The sequence below is a fragment of the Taurulus bubalis genome, assembly GCF_910589615.1.
Source record: "Taurulus bubalis genome assembly, chromosome: 3".
Lineage (NCBI taxonomy): Eukaryota > Metazoa > Chordata > Actinopteri > Perciformes > Cottidae > Taurulus > Taurulus bubalis.
Window position 1 is genome coordinate 33,215,178 of NC_136591.1, and position 25,899 is coordinate 33,241,076.

At 42.0% G+C, this 25,899-nt stretch overlaps 1 protein-coding gene across 1 annotated transcript in view; it reads left to right on the plus strand.

Annotated features, from left to right (window-relative positions):
* fam184ab (family with sequence similarity 184 member Ab) overlaps positions 1–25,899 on the plus strand; it is a gene marked incomplete at both ends in the record, with an annotated part of 118,777 nt that overhangs the window by 87,797 nt on the left and 5,081 nt on the right. The window contains 7 exons of the mRNA XM_079215965.1: positions 4,004–4,157; positions 5,592–5,719; positions 11,885–12,069; positions 15,323–15,469; positions 23,602–23,719; positions 23,878–23,982; positions 25,324–25,580. Coding sequence (XP_079072091.1) covers positions 4,004–4,157; positions 5,592–5,719; positions 11,885–12,069; positions 15,323–15,469; positions 23,602–23,719; positions 23,878–23,982; positions 25,324–25,580 — 1,094 coding nt within the window. The remainder of the gene's footprint in view (positions 1–4,003; positions 4,158–5,591; positions 5,720–11,884; positions 12,070–15,322; positions 15,470–23,601; positions 23,720–23,877; positions 23,983–25,323; positions 25,581–25,899) is intronic.

A 25,899-nucleotide genomic window follows, 5' to 3' on the forward strand; every position in this document is an offset into this window, starting at 1 on the left:
CCAAAGCAACACAACAACTAAAAAAACAACCGTCTCTCATTCCATTATTTAGCTGCTTATCCGCGGCCGGTTCATGGGGGCAGCAGGCTTAGCAGGGTATTCCAGATGTCCCTCTCCACAGCGACCCTTTCCAGCTCTTCCTGGGGAACCCAGAGGCGTTCCCAGATGTATAATCCTTCCAGCATGTTCTGGGTCTACCCCAGGGCCTCTTACCAGTTGGACGTGCCTCTAAAGGGAGGCGTCCAGGAGGATCCTGACCAGACTCCCAAACAACCCCAACTGACCCTTTTCAACAAGAAGGAGCAGCGGCTCGACTCCAAGCTCCCTCTGTATGTCTGAGCTCCACATCTGTGAGGCTGAGCCCAGCCACTCAAAGGAAGCTCATGTTGGCCACTTGTAGTCGCAATCTTATTCCTTCTGTTGTTACCCAAAGCTCATGATCATAGGTGAGGGTCGGAACGTCGGTAGACTGGTATATCGAGAGTTTTGCCTTCTGGCTCAGCTCAATCTTTACCACAATGGTGCAATACAACACCTGCCATACTGCTGATACCCCACCAAACCGCATGTCCATCTCATGCTCCACTTTACCCCAACTCGTGAGCAAAACCACGAGATACTTGAACTCCCTCGCTTGAGGGAGTGACTCATTCCCAACCGCAAAACACAACGTTTTCAGACAGAGAACCATGACCTCAGACTTGAAGGTACCGACTCACATCAAGACCGCTTCACACCGCTTCACACGGCAGCAAACCGCCCCAGTGTTTACTGTAGGTCAAGATTTGATGGAGCCAGCAGAACCACATTGTCTGCAAAGAGCAGAGATGCAATTCTGAGCTTCCCTAAACCAGACACCTCGATCTGGCTGCGCCTTGAAATCCTTTCCATGAAAATCATGGTAGTGGTAGTTGACAACCTTAACAGATGTCAACTACCACTGGAGTCGTGTTTGACATTGTGTTGAGTATACAGACACAAGGACCGGATGTACCCCCCACAGGACTCCCTGGGGGATAGAGTCGTAAGCTCCGGTTCCTTCCCCGCCAGAGAGGTGACATTCCACGTCCCTAGAGCCAGTCTGTGATGCCAGGATTCGGCACGCCTTCCGCCCAGCTCACAATGCACTCAGCCCCAATGCCTATTCCCGCAAGTGGTTGGCCCACAGCGCCGCGGCTCTAAATAGATTTTTCAAGCTGTGTTTCCAAGCCCCATTGTTTATGACCCGGCCACCAGGCACTCACCTGCAAGCTCTTCTCCCAGGTCTGGCTCCAGAAACGGGCCCTGGTTTCTCTTTTTCAGACAAGGTGCTAGGTCTCTTCTTCTTTTTTATGTAATGTCTATAAATATGATATCAGAATGTCACTATGCAAATTCACGTGCAACACTTCATCACTGCCTTTGAAGACCGTGAAAGTAATGTGAAGCTAAAGCAATGGTTTAAAGGTGGACATTAAAGCAGAGTAAACCGCAGAGTATTGGCTGAGGAAATGAGGCTGAAGGATAGCTGTGTATTTACTGTACTGGGGAGCTGATCATAACGGTTTGCCAGCAGGTCCATAGGTGGATGTGGAGGTCAGAGGGTGCTGAGGGGAGGAAACAACAGTGACTACAGAAGGGCAGGGAGAATGAGTGACAATAAAGTGAGAGAGGAGGCTTGCTTCTTGGTATCAGTTTTAGCGTATACACATCTAAATACAGCGTTAACAACATTGTTATCCACTCTCTCACAAAGTCATTAATGAACTGTTTTGTTTCGAGTGTTGCCACCACAACAGCATGAGTGCCTCATCAAACACCCAGAAACCGAGACTGTCGTCCGCCACCTCGGAGCGAGGTTCATTTGAATATTCAGGGCCGTCTTCGTGCCGTGAATCATTTCCCAGAGGCATAACATATTGGCGAATTAAAATGCCACAGATGTTGCCGTCAACCTTCTATGAATATAATTTTAAGTGTTCGTTGTTCGTGGGTTCTAGTTATAATTTTCAAAATGGCATCTCAATATTTTTCTTACAAAAGAAGATGGGTTCACTCAGCGTGAACAGTCGTTTTCTTGTCGGCTATGGAGTGCTTTCAGGGCTTTATGGAATAATTAAAACGAGGGGCCCAACTCTCAGTCTGCATTTGTGACCTGGTATTAGAATTATATTATATTGAAATGATTTATCTGGATGTTATGTTTAATGCAGTTGATTCTAGGGTGCAAAGTTTGAAAACGTTTCTTTAAGGAGGCGGGAATATATTTACATGATTTGATTCATTATTTGCATGGCACATAAATATGTGGAATCAAATAGCACTCTGCTAGCTGTTTCATGTGGACTTTAACTATTATTATCACCATCATCATTATCATCGTTTACTTATGTATTTAAATGTGCCCGGAAATCTTTCACAACTGCCTTCAGAGTTATGATAACATGGTGACAAATCTGTGGTCAAGTTCACTGCACTGAAGTTAATAAATCAGAAAAAACAACAGTGCCACACTTAGCAATAGACAGCCCAAGGAAACCTTAGGTCTTCAAAACGTACTAAGAAAATAGTGCACAAGTACTTAATAACTCCAGCAGTTGCGTCCGTAAATATCCATATATACGTATATTTCGGAGTTCTGTATCTTTGTGTTGAAAGAATGGAAAAACTCTGGATTACTGTGATCAATTCTAAAATCTCAGTAAAAAAAAGAAACTGGCCGTTGGTGGTCAAATGTAATGTTGGTCTCACATTCACTGCCAAGGACGAGCTCACTGGAATAAGTCACTTCACACAACAAAAGTCTTTTGAGTTGTTGATCGAGTTGACAGAAGCATCGATAGTTAATGTGTTTCCCTAGAAGTAATAGCATATTTCCTATAAACACTCAGGCACGCACTATGGCTCCTCACACATCAACAACAGCTCCTTCTGCCAAAGTAAATGTGTGTGTGTGTGTGTGTGTGTGTGTGTGTGTGTGTGTGTGTGTGTGTGTGTGTGTGTGTTGTGGCAGCCGTCCATTCAGCATCGCTAATGCCTGATGCTAATGCTGTGTATATAAGAGCTTGTCAATTTTCTTTGCTAATATTCTAATGTGGTTGTAAACTTTTTGTAATGAAGCAAACACACAATCAGCAACAGCTGGATGAAACTAGCTGAACACAATTTAATGAATCCCCTCATTTACATAAAATGACAATTAACATGAAGAACAAAACATGTTTTTGTTGGACTAAAGTGCCATAGACTGCTGTTCCCTCCACAAATATAATCATTAATGACCACGTGTACACACAGAACCCTTCTGTCTCGACCTTGCTGTGTTTTAGGACACTTTTAGTACATAATGGTGACTAACACCTGTTCATAATACGCCTAATTATCATGAAATCCTTAGTATTAAAGTCCCTTCTAGTTCTTCTGTGCTAACACTTTTGCAGCGTAGAAATAGAAGCAGCTGTCAATATTACAATTTTTGTCATTGAGATGACTTTACCTTTTTTAGTCACTTTCAATTGTTTGTCTTCACACTCAAGGTCGTTCTGCAAAGCTTTTAAGTTTTTACGAGACTTCCAGTCTCAGGGAGAGTTGTCTTTTTTTCGATGCATTTTGACATTGGAAGTGATCTCATCTCTACTTTTCTCTTCTTGTCTGGTGTTTCGGTGCAATTTAAGTCAGTGTGATGATTGGCCAGTTTCCCCTTCAGCTCTTCGAGAAGATTTGAAATGATGCTAAACTACTTCCCCTTTCTCTTCCTGCCTCACTTTTTCAATTTCACTTTTATATCTCTTTTATTTTTTTTCTCCCACTCCATCATCTCCTACTTCTTAAACTTTTCATCTACACTTTTTCCACTTTCTCTCCCCCTTTTCACCATTTTCTTCCTACTTTTCCTCTATTCCCTCCCACTCTCTCCTCCTGGCCCTCCCACTCCCTGTTTTCCTGTTTCTCGCTATTTTTCTGTACCTTGCTTTGTTCCTTTCTGTTGTCCTCTCTCATCCTCCACTTCTCATCTCTCCATCAGGAGTTGGAAGAGCGTCTCCGCCATCATCACCATGCAGAACTGCAGTCTCTCAGAGAGGCTCACCGCCAGAGCATCGAGACGCTCAAACAGCAGTCGGAACAAGAGCTCCAAACACTCCGCTTTGAACTGGAGGACGAGGGCAAAGCCATGCTGGGTAAGGGCTTTGTGTGTGTGTGTGTGTGTGTGTGTGTGTGTGTGTGTATGTGTGTGTGTGTGTATGTGTATGTGTATGTGTATGTGTATGTGTATGTGTGTGTGTGTGTGTGTGTGTGTGTGTTCTAGGATTCTGTCAATGAACCAGGAATACTTTGCTGGTTGCCACCTTGTTATGCTCAAAAAGACGTTTCAAGTGGTAGAAATACTCAAATTCAAAATCTTAAGTAAGACTTAAAAAAATATACTAAAGTTAAAAAGAGTCAAAAGGATTATTATGCAGAATGATCCATTTTAACTATGGCGACGCTCTGTACATTAGGTATCTATCATGATTAATATCAGCCTGCCTCAGGCTGGGATAGTGATAGTGTTGAGGTGGGAAAGTATGGCCGGCCCTACACCTGCAATGTGGCCACAGGAAATGGATTTCTGCCTTGTTTTGGAGAAATTAATCTATTTGGTATATTTAGGAAAATATAGGACACTTTTATGAATTTCCTGGAAATTTTTATTTAAACATTTTCCTTGATCATTGTTGGTAAGAATGGGAAGGAGTATGTAACAAATGCCAATTTTATATGACTGTATGTTCTTTTGATGGTAAAAATCTGTAAATATATATATATATATATATATATATATATATATATATATATATATATATATATATATATATTGTATTGATGCGTTATTATCTGCATCATGTCCATGTTTTTATGGACAATAATGTGATCTACAACAGGTAGAACATTGAGAACATCGGCAGAAAGTCAAAGATAGACCGACACCGTTAGAAAGTGCAGAAAAATCTCTCTCTCCCCAGTTTTCTGTGCGAACACACCAGTGCTGTGCTGTGATAAATGGTCTTCCATTAACCTTCATGTCATGGTCCTGACACTGGAGAGCTGCTCCCATCTATCTCTCACTTCCCACATCCTGACGTCCTTTTATTACCCTTTTTTCCTCTTTATCTCTCGCCCTCTCTCAATTTTCTTCATCCTGTCCGTGCGCGTGAACGTGTGTGTGTATCTATGCGTGTGTGTCTCTCGTGGGAGTGTAGGTGAATATAATGCGTTTTTCTCATATTTTCTTAATTTAAAAAAGAACTGCAGTGGTCAGCTTTCACTGGCTGTACTGCTTTACTCTGACATTATAAATGTGTCTTCCGTTCAAGTAGAAAGCGAACACCTGTGTATGTTCCCTCTCTATATGCTTCTCTAAACCATTAGGCTGTTTACAATGAAAGTTGTTGGAGTGAGGTCTAAAGGCCATTTTGTAATAAAAAATTTTTTGCCATTAATGAGCAAGCAGACTAAAGGTTGGAGGAAGCTTTTCCAAAGAGCTTTAAAATCACCGGGTCTGAAACAAGCTCTGTTTCCATGTGTGTGATTTGCTCTGTACAAATGAAATATGTAACTTCTTTCTCCATCAGCGTCTCTGCGATCAGAGTTGAACCACATCCACGCGTCAGCCATCGAACACCTGAGACAAACCCACCAACAGGAGTCAGCTGCTGCCAAGGTGGAGCTGGAGAAAACCCTGGAGAACAACCGGATACAGGTAGGAGACAAGTCACCGTTGAAGCATCTGGATCTGTGGGGGGACTTAATCAAATCAAATAAACAAAGCTACTGGGATTAATGACATGTCAAATATGAAATGGGTTCGATTAAATCCATGTCCGTACAGGACCTCTCTTTCACACTAATACTACCTCTACTAACACATTCACCCTCAGTCTCCAAGGAAGCTATTCTAGTAGGAAACACTGGAAAATAAATGTATGTAATACACACTTAAAGGGATAGTTTGGATGTTTTCAAGGGGGGGTTGTATGAGGTAGTCAGTGTTTTACCTACAGTGGATTTAAAATAGAAAGGAGCACCAGTACGCATGCAAAGCAATGTACTGCTCTGGACGGGAGCGACAGCAAAGCATATTTTAGCCACCTAAAAAATAATCAATATCAGTTTCAGTGTAATATTTCCCAAACAAGCTCTGTAATTTAGGCTTTACTGATAAGAAATTGATGCCAATATGCTTGTAAAGAATGAATATCTTATTGATAGTGTATTGCTTCAAGTTATAAAATATAAGAGTTCAGCCCTGAGTTCAGCCCACAGTTAAGAATGGAGATGCAACCTGATAACATGCTGCATTGTTTCATGTGTGAAGGCAGTTTGGTCTAGTACAGGAATGACTCCGCCATCAACAATTAAATCTAAAAACAGGGATTTAAATAAAATCTTCATTATTATTAAGTGATTGATCAATGGAAAACTAATCAATAACCATTTTTGATATATTTAGGTATTGGGTTAGGCCAAACAAGCTATTTGACACAAAAACATTGCTGATTTTTAAAATTGTGATGGAAAATGGATGATTGACTATTTTCTGGCATTCTAAAGACAAAACAATTCATGTATTGATCACAAATACATCAAGAGAGTTAACCGACAGGACAAGTAGTTTAGATGTTTAGATTATTCCGTTTTTTTTACTTGTTTTTAATATTTACCTGTGCCAGCTGTCACACAGAAATTACATTAGCTGGTGTGTCTAAAATACCACACACACACACACACACACACACACACACACACACACACACACACACACACACACACACACCACCCACCACCCGGCAGGCTATCCTCTTACCATCTTCTTGTAAATCTTACTAATTACCCCAAACACCATCTCATCGCCTTGTGATACAGATGTCCCAGCAGAGACGCACAGCTGGTCATATTCAATTCTCACACACACACACACACACACACACACACACACACACACACTATTACACTCTAAGCCGCCTGTCCGTCAGAAGTCTGCAGGAAATACAGTGGAAACAGTTCATATTTCAGGCGCTGCTGCAGCACACAAGCTTCTCTCTGCCGCCCGAGTAGATTCACATCGCTTACTGTGGAATAGGTGAAGAAAGAATGCAATGATGTTTATATCTAAACTAAATAAGCTTTCAGCTCTAGTGAAAACAGATCTCAATTCCTATCATACACATCACAAATCAGCACAAGCTCTGGTACTTTAAATACTTTCCCCCTTGTTTTGTTTTTAAGCTAACTTTTTGGGTATTCATAGCTCAATTGGGCACTGCAGAGAATCAGCCATAAAATATGATGGCAGAGAGAGAGAGAAGGGATGAGATGCAACGAGGGATTTGAATTGGGAACATTTTCTGTGTCTCTGGCAGGACAGATCCCTGTTTGGCCACCCTAATTTGAAAGAGGCTGCATCCTTTCTGTCCTCTCACCATCTGCTGTTACCTCTTCTCAGCTTTAAAATAATCCATCAGATTTCACGGCACAAACTGTGACCCACCAAGTGAATTTCCTTTTTTTCCGGTTAAAATGCTGCGTGAGACCAATTCAGAGACGGAGACTCCGAAAGTTTGTGTTTTACATTAATCCCATGTTTGCTGGGCCGGAGCCCTAATGGCACATAGACCGAAAACCTCCTGAGTTGATCTCAGCTGCAGAGAGCCGTCCTGCTGTGTTAAATATTGTTTTTATACCTCCAATTACTGAACAGACATCAGACGGGGAGGCAGAGGCTGATGAAGTACACGGTGTACACATTGCCATCCGTCTCCTCGGCGATACTTAACTTGTTTGATCTAACCGAGCTGTCCGATCAATTATCACATCATCAGCATCTCTTGACATCCAACGTCTATTCTGTTCTATTTCCATATCGTTCGATCTTTGATGTAGCTTTTAGGGGTTTTGACAAAGCGCTTCCTTCTCTGTGAACTTGGAAGTTATTATTTTTTCATCAGAATAAGTAAAGTATCTTAGAAGTGCTGTCACTTTCTTTGACGCCTCTTTCATCCCAATCCATTTTAATATCTTTTTTGTGTTGAATGTACAGTTGTGATTTGGATCCAGTTGTTTAATTATAGTCAGACCTGATAGTATCTGGGAAAGATACAGTAACTTTAAAGCCTCTAAAATCATATTTCTCTCAAAGGCCAAGGTTTGGTTTCACAAAGAAATTGCAGGGCTTTTTGTAGTATAACAAACCAAAAAATACAAATGTAATATATGTATAAATTGTTCATTTTTAGTGAAACTATGAATCATTCATTTAGCTGAAATAATGCAGAGGAGTTGTCAGTGCTCTTGTCAGCCCTGAGTGGTGTCTGCTGTCTCCCTCTCAGCCTCAAGAGCCTCCAATGAGAAGGTAGAGTGACTCTTAAGTAGCTCGAGAGGCAAAACCCAGGGCAAAAAAGTCTGCAAAGTCCCCACCCCACTTCAAACTCACAAATGTTCAAAGTGAACAAACCAAAACTGCTCTAAGTTTGACAGAACATGTATTTCATCTTATAGTTTGTCTGACTCCATCACTCACACTAGTAAGATTGAGAATATACATTTCACAATGGACCAAGTTCAAGCCACAGGATTGTTTATTAGATCCATTCTGCTTTTAAGGCGAGTGAACTTTCATTCTGTGAAATAAATCATGTTGTAGAATTTCTCTCAAAGTCTTTTATTCAACATCCATATCTGCATGTTGAATAAAAGATGCCTGAATGTTCCCTTCCCTGAACTAACAACGTTGTGATTATTTTCCAACCTGTATCTCTCTTAAAAATGGCTTGTTATTCAAGATGATACATAAGATGTGGAAATGGCATTAAAAATGGTCACGCACAAATTCACTCCTCCCGTGATTTATAGATGATCCTGAATTGGGTCGCGATGGTTTGTCATTTTCAAAAATTGGGACAGAGTTTGGGACACACTGGTGTTGACAGTGCACCACGACAATCGCCCATTAAAACAAAGGATGACAATCACCATCTTAATGTAATACAAGGTTCACAATAATGGTATTCTATAAAGAAGCAGTTCATTATATAATATTCTCTCTGTCAGGCTGGATGGATGATACCCACCGAGAAATGCCCGTCCGTCATCTTTAATACATTTTTCCATTCTCAATAAGATTCAGGAGATTCGGCCGGCTAATGTCCTCGCCTGATGAATGTTTAAAGAAGCTATTTATTTTTCAAGGACTTAAAAACGAGAAAATAGAGAGGGCTGACGATGGCGCACATCTACTACTTTATTAAACCAAGTTCTTCCGCGTGGAGAGGGGGGAAAAGTGAGATTAGAAAGAGAGATGATAAGAGTGAGAGACACGGTGTGAGAGATGAAGTCGAGCTCGGTGCCACACACCGGCCCTGCAATGAATGTGAACATCGAACAGTTGAATCAGCTGTAATTTAATTTGATGAGCCTTTAAAAACACTCCCCACCCAATAAATACTTTAAATCATCCTGAATGCATCTTTCATCTTCTTTGTTCCTTTCTTTTATTCTGTCATCGCTTTTCTTCCACTTTCTATTAGTTTGTTTGGAGGAGGGAGTTGCCTTTGAGCCTCCTGTCTCTCTCTCTCTCTCTCTCTCTCTCTCTCTCTCTCTCTCTCTCTCTCTTTCTCCTCATATTGAAGCCGGGACGAGATGGAGAGTGAAATGAGTAAATGACTCATTAAAAGATTAATCTGCCCTGTCCCCATTGTGTTTAATTGCGCCGCTCGGTTTATGGACAGCAAAGAATTCGCCAATGACATTAAATGAAGATGTTGAGGGAGACTCGGATGGAGACAGATAACGAGGCAGGAGGTTGTGACCATGAGGCGATGACACAAGATTATGGCTTTTGGATATATGAACACAGCCCTTGGAATAAATTGTGATAAAGTGGGATGAGTTTTTTTTTTTTTTTTTTTTTTACAAAGTGTGGAATCATTAGTGAGCAATAACTTGACGATGTTTAATCTGATTCTGGTGGAGTTAAGTGGCCCTCTTCTGGGAGTCTCCAGATCACGGCTTTGCCTCTTCATTCAAGTCTCTAATCATAATGATCAATTTGGCAAACAAGGCTGCCGCTGCTTCCCGTCAGGAAGTGGGTTCTAACACCAAACTTGGCAGCTTTGCGTGTTGCATCCTAATGGCAAGATGCAGCTGTCTTGAACTTTGTGATTTAATTTTAATAATCTTAACAAAGTTCTGGCACAGCAACAACAAAAAACAATCTTACTTGCTGGTGCATCGGATCAAAATCTCTTTAATACCAGCAGGTCAGCCCAGGCCAAAATGTTGGGACATTTTCATTGGTAACCTCACGTGTGGACCAATACTGTTAAAGCATGAGGGCGGTCTGTCGGTGGCCCCAAGCCCGACTGGGCCCTGCTGAAGATATACATCTTTAAAAAAACGTCCCGTATGTCTAGTTTCATCTTTTAAAGAATGCTCAGTCATTTCCGAAAGCGGGTGCTTGCGGTCCAATGCTGCAACCAATAGCACACACTTAAACCAACAGCACTGAAATGTAAAGAATCTTAAGAAGCTTTAAAAACCACCATTTTAAACCAGGTTTTATAAGTAGGGAGTCACATCCTCGTTTACCTGGATTCATTGTCAAGTCAGGCAGGTTACGTGTCTGATTGAAACTGCGCATTGTTCGATGAGTCATGACGTTATGCGTGATGCTGACGAGCACCTGCATTGGTGCCGGTGTTGATGGAAGTTGTTTTTGTCGTTCTTGAGTATTACATTATTTAATTTTTTTGACACGTGAGCTTGTTTTACAGGATACAACGCGCCCTCTTTACACATAGCTTATCCTCTATCGATAACTTATGTTCTATCAAAGCCGTTTCTAAAGAGCCCCTTAGGTAATAAAGTAAAGTGCCGTGGATATTGTAGTTCATATAGGAACCATTCAGGGTGGCGAGAGTCTACACATGGGTATTTATGTTTCCAGTTAATTATTGGACAGTGAGTAATAATCACACTGTCAGTTCATTCATTGACACTCATTGTCGGTTTGGCAGCATCTGACAGCCTGGCTGGAACTTTGACTCGCTCGCTGTAGATTAATCAGCTCATGTAATTATGGGCCTAGTTTATGCTGTCAATAAGAAACGAGTCTGCCTATGATTAAACACTCTGCCCAAAAACTTTTATTTCAGTTGAGGTTATCATGTTTTTGGTTTGTTTGTCTAATTGTCAGTGTGATTAACAAAATACTTACTGCCTCCCATTTTTGTCCAACTTGATGAAAGTGTGTAGCAGGAGAGGAGGAAGGCAGACACACACATTATTGTTCACTTTGGTTAACATTGCGAGATACGCCATTTAGCATTGGCCCTCTCTTAATAACCCTTCTAGGTTGATATAATAATAATTAATAATAATATAATAATACATATTATATTTCACTGTATATATTTTATATACACTGTATATACTTTGCATTTTTGCATTTTCTTTATTATTTAATTTTATTTAATGTAATATGTTCTGCTTTGCTATTTTATTGTATATATTGAGTATTTTCCATACTTAATACTTTTTAGTTTACTCTGTTACTTTCAGCTTTAACTTGACTTTACATTGTGTATACAATGTCACAAAGACAGCGGTATTCAGTGTCCATGGTCTTATCTATTTAGTTTCTACTCATGGGGGTTTTGCCTCTTTGAAATTACTTTAATAGGTTTAATAGGTTTTAATATTCCTCACAATGCTTTCAGCATTAATATGAGAAAGGTAAATGTCTGTGTCCTTGAATGTCCCTTTAGTCGTCAAGAAGTAATTATAAAACGTTAGTGGACAAATAACACGGTGGGATATCAACTCATTAAACCATGAAAATGAACACAGGTTTCTTTCTTCCCCTTCCTAGGAGCGTGAGCTGTTGGGCCGGATCACCGAGCTGCAGGAGGAGGTCTCCAGGAGGAAGAACCACATCGCTCAGCTGGACCACCAGATCCACACACTCAACGAGAATATCAGCACTCTGACTAAAGAGCTGGAGCTCAAGGGCAAGGAGGTGCTCAAGATCCGCAGCGAAGCCAATCAGCAGATCAGGTATGACTCAGCACTCAGAGCACCGAACACAACACGAAACAATCCTGCGACGGAAAAGCCTTGGTTCAAACTTGAGAGCAGAGGCGAGGAAGATATTTTGACGATCAGACTAGACAGTGACACGCTCATTCTGTTTTATATATGTCAAGTTGAAGTTATTGCAATTGAAAGTACAGATTGGTGTGAATAAGCCTGACAGTGTGGTGCGTTTATGTGCCATCATTTATATCAGAAAATGGACTTCCAACTCTTCATATCCTGTATTTTCTTTTCTGTGTGTCAGATTTAGTTTCTGAAATATTCATGGTCACATAGTTAGAGTACTACTAGACCAGAGTGTTCACAATGCAATCGTAATACGCTGTAACCTGGCAACAGGCGGCTGAATATTTCCCCCTCTGTATTCAGAGTGGTTGGTCTTGAGTTCCCTATTTTCAGCATGTATGAAATGAAATGGCGGTGTTTTTAGGTTCTAGCTCCATTAGTACTTGGTGCTGATCACTAGTCAATTTGTATGATGTCCTTTTTAAGAGATCGACCAATTAGTCGTTTATGTTGAGTTTGAATTACATATTTAAATGTAGAATGTATCAGTTTCTAGTCTACAATACAAGATCGGCCAATTAACTGGCTTTCTGCTTTTTCCTGCTCCAAACTACTTTTACTATATCAACCTTTAAAAATCCACTATTGGCTGGCCGCTAGTATCTTTTTATAGAATTAATTTTTTGAGTTTAAAGTAGATTTTATTTCTGAAAAACTCCATAATTCTGGGAAATACTTGCATTTGCTCTCGGTCCAAAAGTTAGATGAGAAGATTGATACCACTCTTGTGGTTGTACCTCAAGTACAGAGCTGGAGCTCAGAGGTGTTAGCTTAAACCCTAGCGTCTATAAAGACTGGAAGTTCTGGCTTTTCTGTGTCTGAAGTTTTAAAAAGCCACTTACCAACACCTCTAATTGTGAGCCGCAGGCAAATTTTAGAGGTGTTATACCACTTTTAGAGGTGGCAAACAACGTCAATGGATTGACAAGATGAAGCGCAAATCAAATGTACGTGTAATCGAGTGGCTTTGTGAATCTGGTTCATATTCTTGGAGAGATAAGAGAAGAATTGAATGAGACTGGAGGGAAGTAACAGAACAAAACTGGAGTTCCTGGTGAGTCGCTAGCGAGCTTCCAGCTGTCAGCTGCTTGGGGCAAATCAACACACCGCTGCACAAACGCTCCAGCAGTCAAATTCTAACGAATGACGCGAGGTAACAACTTGCTACGCTTTCTGTCCGAACACACCGTGAAGCTCACAGTTTGGATCTTGTGTGTTTTATTTCATCCTTCCTGGCGGTCATCCAGGATTCATAGAACCGAGTTACATCCGTAACTCTCAAACTGTGGACGGAGCCATGCGAGCGGTTTCCCCCTCCTTTCAGTCTTTATGCTAAGCTAAGCTAATCGCCGCCTGGCTCCAGCTCCATATTTCAACGAGAGAGTGGTATCCATCTTCTCATCTCGCTCTCGAGAAAAAAAGTGAATTAGACTATTCCCCAAAAGGCTGAATGATTATTTTTTGGTGAATCCGTACCAACATGAAGAACATTAATAACACGTTATCATTGACATTTCAGGAGAGCGTTTTTCAAAATCACACAGCAATGCCCACACTCTACTCTTTTTCTTCCCGTAATCAGATTGCTGCATTGGACTTTCGCATGATAATAGTTTCTGCAACCGTACTCTGCTCCAGTCCTCATGAAAGCACAGCGAGATGAAAGAGAGAAAGAAAAGCTCGACGAGGCAAATCAGCCTCTCTCTTTCTATCTCGCTCTCTCTCTTTCTCTCGCTCTCTCTCTCTTTCTTTCTCCCTCTGTCTCCCGACCGGTGTCAGGAGCTATTGATTAGTGTGAAGGTTAGTTAGGGTAAAAGCAAAGTGGAATCTATAATCATGTTGTTCCCTGCAGCATGTTATGAATCTTTTAAAGTGCCGTATGGCTAATGTGGCCCGGCTACTCATTAGAGTCAATCATAGGTGTGTGTGTGTGTGTGTTGTGAAGACTTTTCTACACATGTGTTTGTTTGATGACTGCTCCCATGGTGCTTCCTTCTCAATGGTTACTTCATGCGTTGCAGGTCTTCATGTATATGCGTTCTCTCTCTCTCTCTCTCTCTCTCTCTCTTTCTCTCTCTCTCTCTGCTGGCAGGCCCATGCGCCGCACATTTCTCCCTCTGTTACGTAACTCCCCATCTGAATCCTGGTCACAGGGATAAAAATAGGCTGATAAATAAATAAATAAAGAGGGAGCAGGGAGAGATAAGATGTGCGGCCCTCGGGGAGAGTTGGCCCAGTCAGAGTGAGAGGCAGACAGACATCCTCCTTCATCCCTCACATCCCTTTCATCAGCCTCTTTTTTTCATGCTCATTTAATTATTATCGTCTTTTATTCCCATTTCCCATCCTCCTCCTCGTTCTTTAGCTCCTTTCCTCTCTGAGCAAAACCCTGTACATGTGCAAACTGAACATTTGTGATAAGCTGGAGAATTGAGTACACACGTTCTGTGCGTTATGTTTCACAATGTGTTGTACATCATCAGTAAGTGGCAGACCATACTTTTTCATATTATCTTATAGTGCTCTGCTGTGATTTTGTGCAGACTCCAAAAAGTCGTACTTCGATTATAATTACATTGGTAGTGAGTTTTCATGCCGTTTAGGTTCTAGGAATTCCTTCTGTGCATCTATCTCCCTTTTCTAATCTCACCAACGTTTTCTCTGTAGAACAATCCATTATGTCTGTTTCTCCTGTGAGAGACGGACGCAGAGAGGATAGGCTGCAGGTCCTGATTAAGTCTTAAAGGGAAATGTCACTCATTTTAAAAAAAAATTTTTCCCTGAGCCACCAAGGGAGTTTTAACATGCTTTACTCTGGTTTAACGCTTGAATTGTGACTGTTACTGGTGTGGCTTCATTCAAACAGCTGCATGAAAAGGAAGGATGCTTAGTTCGTGACACGACAGTTTATTATTTGCATTTGATGCTACTCTATAATTCACTCAAGGAAATTGTCATACAGCTACATTCATCGACCGATAAAGATATCATTTCATAAACCTGTAAAACAAGCGCATTAAACATGATGCATTGCTGTCCAGTGAACGAACAGATAACCTCTGGTCCACCTAGACCAGCTACAACATTAAAAAGCTAAGTGATACTGAGTGACACTTAACTCCACCCTCTACTCTTCCCTTTCCTTCAGGGCTCATGAACAAGAGTTGACGAAGAGGCACGAGAGAGAGCTCTCCGAAATGAACGCCTTCCACAGCAGAGAGACACAGAACATGCTGTCGGACTTCAACAAAGCACAGGAAGTGCTCAAGGACAAGATCTCCGCCCTTCAGATACTGTATGTACACACTGTAAACACGCTTGTGTGCTTGTGTGGTCTTCAGACCGCTGTGCAGCACTTCAGCACTTCTTAATTCATGATTGCTGTGTGCACAGGTCAACCCATTCGTCCTTTATAATGTAATTGAGTGTTGTCAGGTACCAAATGGAAGCTTAAAGCAACAGACAGGTTTTCTCTAGGGAGAATAACACATGATGCATTCACATCTGCCTCTTAACTCTTTTTATCTTCCAGTCGAGCAGATGATCAAATGTGGGACAGTGCTTTTTCTTTTTTGTCCACGCGATAACCTACACAAACACTGCATGTAGAAATTAGGGCATAAGTAAACACACAAGAGCCGAACGCAACCATGCAGACTATCTGGTTTGTTTTTTGTGCATGCGTCAGGTGAAGTGCAGTCGAAATCGGAGGCGGCGGCTGTGATGAATTAAATTCTTCCCGGCTAATCATGACGCTCGTGTCATACGTTATAAACAGCTGCGGCAAGCCCGACGGTGCGCGGCGAAACTGGCTCGCCATGAAAGGCAGCACCGAGAGAGATTTATCACTGCGCCCCTCAATCTGTACCTGAGCCGCAGTCTTCTGGAAACAATGTGTTTCCATTTGCAGAACAAAGAAAAACCCCAAAATATAAAAGTGTCTCCATGAAATCAAAGGTTGAAGAAAGAAGGAACGCGGATGCATACGTTCCGCGCCTCGTGCTCCTGAATCCATATTCCTGTGGCGTGATGGGCCTTTATGTGCACTCTCAAACGCGGTTCTGCAGTTTGATTATTTATTTATTTTTAAATTCTTACTACACTTGTCTGACAAGTATGTGTTTTTCAGGCTCCAACTTTATACCCGATTTATAAATGAAAAGCTTTCATTTTGTGAGTAAAATAATGTAATATGAGTCAGTTTCTTGACCTAAATCATTCACCATAAAATAAAAAACTTGCTTGAGAAAAATGCACCAAATTGAATTGCGGCTATTGCCAGTGTTGTTGCCACAATCCTGAGGTCAGCCAACTGTGTCACCCAACTCCATAACAAAACAAATTCATTTAACTGTTCAATTATGTCTCCCCAAATTCCATTTCGAAGCAGCTGTCAGGAAGCCATGTACTGAAGGCGTTATAGCATCCCATCATCCCTCTTCACAGCGTCCCAACATGGGACTTGCTGGTCTACCGCCGTCTCTACCGGTTAGTTAGTTTGTGTTATTGTGGGATCTTCGTATCCGAATAAACGGCGTCCACCACAGAACATTGCTTCCGTGCCGTTACTCCTGCCTGCTCCTCCGCGTCGACCACCGTCTTAAGTTACTGTATTATATATGTGGCTATGTCATCAGGCAGAGACGCGCGACGGGTCACTTGAGAACATTTTATTTTTAGGGGGGCTTGGTAAAAAAGCATTTTGACGGCAAAAAATACATACAGAGTTTGAATGTTTGGATTTGGATGCATATAGAACACCAAAAAACCTCAAAAAAGCTAAAAACATGTAAATAAATGGACCCACCTCTGACCGAATCAGCTCCAGTGTTCTGCGTTGTTGATTGGACTAGTTTGCGTGTCTGATTAGCTCCATACACACAACTGTGGCATAACAAGCTCTCCTTTAAACCTCATCACTTGAGTAATGGAATAAATGTTGGATGTTAATGGTTTCCTTAGATACACATCAAATATCCTCAGGTGTAGACCTTCCAGGGATCAAAGATGACTTCTATACACATGAAATAAAGATCAAGGACATTTAGCTCAGTGAGTAGCGGTGGCTTTTCTTTCTCTTTTACCGAATATGAAGCGGGGAATTTATATTATTGATGACATGCAGTGAGGATGTAGGAACGAGTGGAACACATGCTGCAGTGTATCGATAGAGTGAAAGAGTACAAGAGAAAGCTGTGGGGGTGCAGCATGTTGAAGAAGAGTGTGTATGAGATGTGACGTGGATGACTGCAGGTGAAGACAACGAGTCGCAGCAGACAATGGATGGAGGAAGAAGAAAAAAGAAGGGAGTTGAAAGGTACACTTTGCCGGTGGGCAGTGGAGGATGTCAAGTCGTGAGGGAAATGAACCAAACGTCAAGAGAAAGCTGTACAGTTTCTGAGAGAGACAGGAGACAACAGATACAAAACTGAGTGAGATAAAGAAAGAAAAAGCCATATGGAAAACTCATGTGCTTTATGTGAGATAAAGCAGGCTTTGTGTGTGTGTGTGTGTGTGTGTGTGTGTGTGTGTGTCAGGAGACGTGCAGTGAGCTAACAGAGCTGACCTCCTTTTTAGTTTGTGTCTGCTGAGAGCAAAGCGCCACCCGCTGGACTAAAGAGGATGTGCATCTAAAGAGAGCATGTTTGTTGGCCGTTATTACGTCTACAGTGAAAATGCCACACAGTAATGCACAAGATCTGTTGATTAAGAGGGCTGGACGTACAATGCAAGGACAATTGGACAGATGCTGATTCAATAAGAGTAAAGAGTATAAAGAGTAGAGACCTAAAAATGCAAATGTAAACAAAAAAAAAATCCACAAAATTCGACAGGAAAGGTCCCGAAACCCTCGATGTATGCAGCACACCTCATTCTAAATGAACAACTTAACGAGGAGAGTGCGCTCAGAAGAGTGCAGATTTATGCCAGGTGCGTCTGCAACGAATGAATACAAACCACAATTGTCTCAAAGCGAATCAGGCATGTTCTCAGCTCACTCAACAGATCTCTCATCTTAATCTACGCAGCTGTCTGCACCGGTCCCATTGTTTAAGCTTCGTGTTGACTGTTTAAAGCTTTCTGTGAACAGGAACTGTCCGTCCTGCTGTATATTGAGTTGTGTTCGCCGCTCCGTTAGGCGCATTAGCATCGTCAGCTAGCTCCCCTGTTACCGAAATGAGAATACAAGCTCCTTTGTAGCCAGCCCTCAGTTCAGTTTGTCAATTGCTAAGCGATAGTTATACATGCATACATACATACAGACATACAATCATGCATTGTCCTTCCAAGGCATGCAAATCGAGAGAGGAGTAGAGTAATTTATAATCCATCGTGGAAATAAGAAAAGGTGTGAATCACTGCAGCCATGAGAGGGCCAGCAGATTAGCCGTGGACAGACACACACACACTCACGCACACACAGGGCCAATTACATAATCGCCTGGCAGAGATGAAAATATAAATTGATGCCAAGTTTGACTTTTTAGTCAAGCTAATACTTACTAATTTACTTTTTGACAACGCAACTTAAGGTCCACTAACTAGCTTTTTACAGACAGTTCAACCTTATTTCATCGTCTTTATCAGAGGATGGAGTTACATTGGAGATGGATGCGGTGATATTTTTAAAATGTGTGGGCTTTATGATTACGGTCTCAAGGACTTGGGTGATTTCTCGACCATGTTGAGCATTTTCCATCTTTTTCTCATGATTCTGAGAGGTGGCCAGTCGGTTGGTTGGTCAGTCCACCACTTTTGTCCAGACTGAATAATGTCAACAACTATTGGAAAGATTGCCACGAAATTCTTTACAAACATTCATGGTCTCCTGAGGATGAAACTTTGATGATCCCCTGATTTTGAATCTAGCGCCACCATGAGACCATTGACCTTAAAGGTTCTGGGTGAAATGTCTTGACAGATATTGGATGGATTGCCATGAAATTTGGTCTTGAATCCCAATAACTGTGTTGATCACTTAACTTCTCATGTTGCACCATCATCAAGTTACAGTCTTCTACACAGTGATTAAGTTTACAGGCGAAACATGTAGTGGCATAGTCTACTTTCTGTGTTGTTTTGACCAGTTATCTGGGACACATTTACTTCAACAGTCAGCAGTTTGTTTGTTTTTTCTGGCTGTTTCTTCACTTTACCCACAGATGAGGCATTTCTATGGCCGTCCTCAGAGATAACCCACCGTCTCCTGTCTAATTAACTAAAACATAGATCTGTCTTAACCACAAGCCTTGTCCTTTCCCTCCTAATTAATCACCGTGCTGACGACAGTATCGTCCCTCACTACAAATCCTTCTCCCTAAACACCCGCTGAGAATGCTCCATTTCATGAATATTTCAATATTTTGTCCTACGTCTGTGCCTTATTGATTCTGTGGGAGTTAGAAAGCATGTCCGTGTGTTACATTTAAAGATGCAGTTAGTAGTCACGTCACATCAGCAATGGTGTCAAATCATGCATCCGGACACCTGGAACATAATTACAGTCAACAGTTTAATGACAGTTCTGAAATCAGTGCGTAAAGTATAATAAAGTGCAGGTAACTGTTGAAACAATGCTTCTGCTTCCATGGTACATAAACCAGTTAGATGAGAAAAGACTCTCTCCATGCCAACACTTAGAAGACTTATTTCTTCTCAAATGTAGCAGACAGCAAAGTCCAAGAGCTGAAATTCATCATGACAAAGAAAGTGACGGAGCAGTGTTGGCAAAGTATGAATCTTAATGTCCCACCGCACAAATCACACAGCCCTGTTAAAGGATGCCGCTGTCTCTGGCATGTGGAGATAAGACTGTGCTGCCTTCACAGTCTTTATACAGACCGTACATTATGGTTTTTAAAGCATTATCTTATATTTCTGTCCTCTATTTGCTAATCGTCTTTCTTTTTTTTTGCCTTTAGTTTCTATGATAATCAGTCCCTTAATTAAGTGATCTTGCATAATGTGTTTTCTATTACCAGCAAACAAATGACCTAGCAGGGGACAGTTGCTCATCCTTTATGGTCCATTATTGATTATATCCGTACACCTCTGAGGCATTATCACACTTATCAGATAAGTCACTTAATCAAAGGGAACATCTTCACACAAAATGTATGTTTTTTTTAAGTCACTTTAAGTCGTGATTAGGTTTCTGTCTAACCACTGAAAGTGTCTTTACAATTAGGTCCTGGAGAATTATTAAATATAACATGCAGTACAGTGAGTTTGCTCAAGTTAACTGCAGCAGCGGCGATGAGGGGAAATGACACAGCCAGAAGGTAGCGAAGATAACGCTTTAATTTCAACGCTTCCTCTTGACCATCAGTCATGTCAGTTTGGGGTTTTATTAAAGTCCAGAGCAGTGGAGACTCCAAATCGTCATCTTATCACAGACACCACCTTCACCAAAAAATATACTACTCCCAGAAAAACCACGTCTTGGTTCAGCTTTATGACTGACTTTCTCAAGCTGGAGTGCCTGTTAACCATGCAGTGGATAGATGTGGATTTCTCCCACCCTGCAGCTTCTTTTGACGGAAATCGGTTTGATGGCTTGCATATAAGCCGAGCAACAGCAGGTGCATCTGTCCAAACCCTGGGAATATTCTCTTCATGTGCTCATAGACAAAAATACCCCAAAATATGACAAATGCTATGTGTGACACCGGTCTCCCTGATACTCCAGCTGGGTGAGACAGAGGTCTTCCTGCCCAGTGAAGGGTTGCTGATGCTGCGGCCGTCAGGCGTAAAATAGCTGGACACCAAACATTTGGCCTCGGTGTGCTCCTGCCCAGAGGAAATACCGTTCAACCAGCCGGTGTTAAATAACATATAAAATATTTGGATCCGATCATGAACTCATGAACTAGAAAAGATATTATTTATCTCAGAGGAGTTGGCAAAAAGATCGTGCTGTCAGATTCATGGCCAAAGTCACTGTGAAGGACAATTCCATCGAAACTTCAGGAGCACATCACTTACAGGCACTAACAGTGTTCTGGTGTGGAGAGAAACCCACTCCACACACTAATAACAACGAGCCTTAGACACGCAGCTGAAACAAGGACAACCACCAGGTGCGGGTGTTCAGGGTCATTGTACATGGATGGTTCCTGACACCATGACTGATGTTCAGTGTTCATCAGAGTGACGGCCAGCAGGGGAGAGACTCTTCTTGTGTCTGGTTGTTTTAGCGTACAGTGGTCTGTCGTTTTTAGTGACAATTGCAAGTGGATGCATTATTTTTTTTAAAGGTTTTTCCCGACATTTCCTCTGTTGAGGCTTTCATTTGGCCTTAACTGTCAATTCAGGGGTCTCGGACCCCCTGAGACTCCTCTGTAAGACAGAACAGGAGCAACGCGATGAATGAGGCTATCAGAGTAGCACAGACACGGACCAGCACAGCAGCAGACGGCATATCTGATGAAAAGTGCAGATCAGTACGCATCAGTACCAGTGAGCAGCGGCTGCTCCTGTACAGCGCCGGACGTTCCTCTCGCAGACCGCAGTTTATCAGGAAGACAAGCTGCCACGATGCTCGACCTTTAACGAAAGTGTGACTTCACGCTGCGGCGTAAATGTCACAGAGACGCCCCTCAAGCGGCGTGGGCTGTGACAGTGTGGGAGGTGGAAGGCTGTTTAGCTCACTGTCACATAAGGAATTGGTAAAACCAGAAATAGGTACAGAGCTGAACATGCAGGGAAACAGCTCAGTTTCATGCTTCATTTTCCAATGTTTTGTGTTTTACTGAAACTCGCTGAGCTTCAGATGTTCAGATGTAGCTTGTTCAATTGTTATTGTATTTTTAGCATCCTCCAGGTTGTCCATTGCATTTTTACCACAACTATAAATGATTTTGATATAATTACGAACAGGTATAGTGCTCAGTACACACTCTGGGAAACACTTCATGTAACCAATGATACGGCTGAAGCAAGGATGTGATATAAAGAAATTGGCAACTACTGACTTACATCATAGCTTGAATATTGGTAACATTTAAAAGGCAAGTTTCTAAAACCGGAGGAAACGTTTCAAAGTGCATAAGTTAAACTCTACGTGCAGCTGTCGACAAAATGGAGGCTTCCAAATGCCTTTTATTTCAGATAAATGAGTCATTTTCCAGCCAACAGTGTCACCTATGATTGTTGGTCGCTTCAAGAACCAGCCGATGGCCGTTCTTTAGCATTTGTTGCGTTTGGGAAAATGTCACAAAGATGAAATGAGTCTGAGGTTTTACCCAAGTGATGATTTCTCTGACGAGCCGGTAAGAAAATAACAAAAACCCATTATAAAAAAATAACTCTTTTTGAAAGTTCTCATAACTCACAGAACAAAAACAACCTCCGGAGAAACAGTTTTTTTTGTTTGCTTCTTTTTTTCCACTTGAGCGTACAAACCCCTTTAATGGTTTTTGTAATGAGAGGAGAAGATGGCCGGAAAGGGAAGACAATTACTGCTTTATTGATCAAAAGCTAATGAAAAAGTAAAGCCTGTTCCCTCATCTTTTTACTCCCTGTAGTGCATGCCTTTTATTCCCTGAACTCGTAAATGGTTCCATCTTGAATCAACACACACACACACACACACACACACACACACACACACACACACACACACACACACACACACACTCCACACACACACACACACACTCCACACTGGGAAAATACTCCACTAAGTAAAAAGTCCTGTATTCAAAATCTTACTGCAGTAAAAGTATACGCGCGTAATTAGCGAAATATACTAAAAGTATGACCAGTAGAAGTCCTCATTGTGTGAAATGTTCCATGTTAGTGTTTTACTATTAAATATTATGTTTTATTGATATTCCTGCTGCATTCATGTTTATGTTACATTGTACTGCTGTCGATGTTTCAGGTCCTTTATACACAGTTGGCTAGTTTAATTATCATCAAATGTTCGTCTCTTAAAAAGTCAACTTCTCACGAGTCCAGAGAAGCAGCCCTGTTTTCAGCTGTGTGACGATGCAAATTCCAGCTGATCCAAGGGGCTTTTCAAAGAGTGTATTTAGCTTAGGAAGCTGGAGAATTTTCTCAATACACAAAAGGCACACTTCATCTTTACGTTTATTACAAACATTCAAATTTGAAGCCAACCTTTTTTCTTATTTTATTTTGTTACATATTCCACCGGGCAGACAGTAAGGGGAATGAAAAAATTTAAATATGAAAAGTAAAGCCGCCAGATAAATATAGTGCAGTAGTAAAAATTGCCTCTGAGTTGCAGTCATAGTACAAGTATACAGTTAAGTTCCCTGAAGCACAAACCCCTCCAACTTGTACTGAACGACACTACCTAAAGTAAATGTACTTGGTCGCGTTCCACCACTGCGACTGTATTTACATTGGACGTGTGTCAGTGGGTCTCTGGTGCAGAACATTTCTGCTTGTGTCTCACAGGCTGGAGGGAACCGAGGACAAGTTCAGGAACAGGGAGAGTCGTCACGAGGATCTGCAGGTCATCGCTGAGCTGAAGGACATGGTGTCTGAGAGGGAATCTCTCGTCAAGAAACTGGTGGTAGGTAACAGCTGACGAGGTCGCGCGACGAGGGGAGTCCTCCAACTCCTGCTTATTTGTAGCTTTCAGATTTAGCTTTTGACAGACTTCATGTACACGACTCCTCGCCCCCAAAGTTTTCCCATCGGCTAACGTGGTCTTTTTTTTTTCTTCTGCAGGACGATAAGAAGTTCTACCAGCTGGAGCTGGTCAACAGGGAGACCAACTTCAACAAAGTGTTCAACGCCAGTCCTAACGTAGGAGTCATCAACCCGCTCATTAAGGTAGGCCCTGCTGTCCTGTAACACACACCCCCCACACACACACACACACACACACACACACACACACACATACACACAGGGACCCTCTCACAAACCTGCTTTATCTCAGCACATGGCAAAGATGATATCCACTCCATCTCATTTCATATCCATCAGTGCCGATCGCTCAGAAGGACAATCGGTGCTTATGCATTGTGACAACCGTAGTCATTTACAAGCAGTATTCGAAGCGCTGTAACAAATGAGACCATTTTGAGGCGACTGTCGGGCTTTACCTGAGGGGTTTTATGCCACAACAACACGAAGGAAAGTTGTTTTACAGCAAAAGATGCAATTATGGTGTTACAGTGGACGTGTACGACAATCGGCAGATGGTAAAAGGGTGAAAATCAATTTTAACAAGTTTATTTCTTTCCGGCGCAAACAAAGGACGCCAAGGACGGTGAAAGAGGACAGCAAGCAAAGGGATTAATAGGAAATGTGGTGTTTATTTTGTGTTTTTTTTCAGCACCGCAGGTATGAAAAGGAGGCCAACAGTCGAGCCTCCCAAGGTCTCATTTCTTTACAGCAATTAAACTAAGGTGTCGCAGTTCAGAAACAGAATCTAAAAAGTCAATGCACCGCCAAAATATAACACTGGACTTTTTTGAAGTTAAGTGGAAGTGAATCTCTTGAAGTTTAATTACCCAAATTGTGTATTCATGCAGGATCCCATTGCTCATAATGAGAACAATATGTTTTCAGGGCTTTTACCGCTCCCAGTGCTCCTGGAGAACACCGTATCTCATTGTTGAATGGTCCCCACCGCATGATCAGTATATAACTGTTGACACCATGTCTCGGGTTTTCTATAACTTCCAGTATTTTCGTTCCTGTCACATGTATTTTTTCCCCCCCCACATATATCTGTATATGTGTATGTTGTGTGTTTACCGTTTTTTCCACCCGATTCGATTGTTCTCCCTGACTTTCTTTCCTCCAGCTCTCCTTTGCTTTCCAAGCCATTTGTTAGTGTGAGATGTTTTCTGCTTCGACACATCTCTCCTCATCTGAACTTCCATTCTGCTCAGAGCGAATGCTGCTTTTAAGACCGAGCGATGCCGGTCTTCAGATTGATCCATTCACTCTGCTTTCGATCAACCTTTAAGTAGGATCGAATTAGCACGCTGCTCTTTTCCTGTCTCTTTCACTGGATGGACTGTTTCGACCTCCAGGGCTCTCCCTGTACTCCATTTCCCCTCCATTTCTTCTTATCTTTTCCTCGTATTTCCTTTCCAACTTCCCTGTTGCTCCCTTTTTTGACTCCCGTGCCCCCTCCTTTTCTTTTTTTTGTCTGTGTAGCAAAAGAAAAAGAATGAGAAAACAGCAGCCAGCAGATTCAGCAGCTCTCCTAATGTCAGGGCTCTGGAGGCAGCAGGTATGGGCGTGGGCGTGGCAGGTTCAGGAAGTGGGCAGCCCCCACTAGCCCCACCCCCGCCCCCAGCCCAGCCCAGCCGCCTAGAGCCCCTCCCCAACTCCCCCCTCCACCACCTTGAACTCAACTCCAACAAACCTCTTCCCCCGCCGACCCCTCCCACCGAACCCAAGAAATTCATGAGGTGAGACCTTTTCAGCCCCGACGGGCAGCAGCTGGTCAATCCACGCATCAATCATCCAATCACAGGCCGCAGTTTAATTGGGAAACCCTGCTGTTTAAAGTGGTTAAAGCACTTTTCATGAGTCGACTCACAGCCTGAGTCGAACCTTGAATGTAGAAGCTGTACTTTAAAGCCTAAGAAAACCCCACCAGGACTGCTGAAAAGAAACAGTGGGACAATAACTGGTGTTTTACATTTCCATCCTTTCCTGCCAAGTCAAGCTTTTTCATAAACCATAAGGAGCATGAAATCATTGTCATCACGAGCTGCAGGGTGTAAA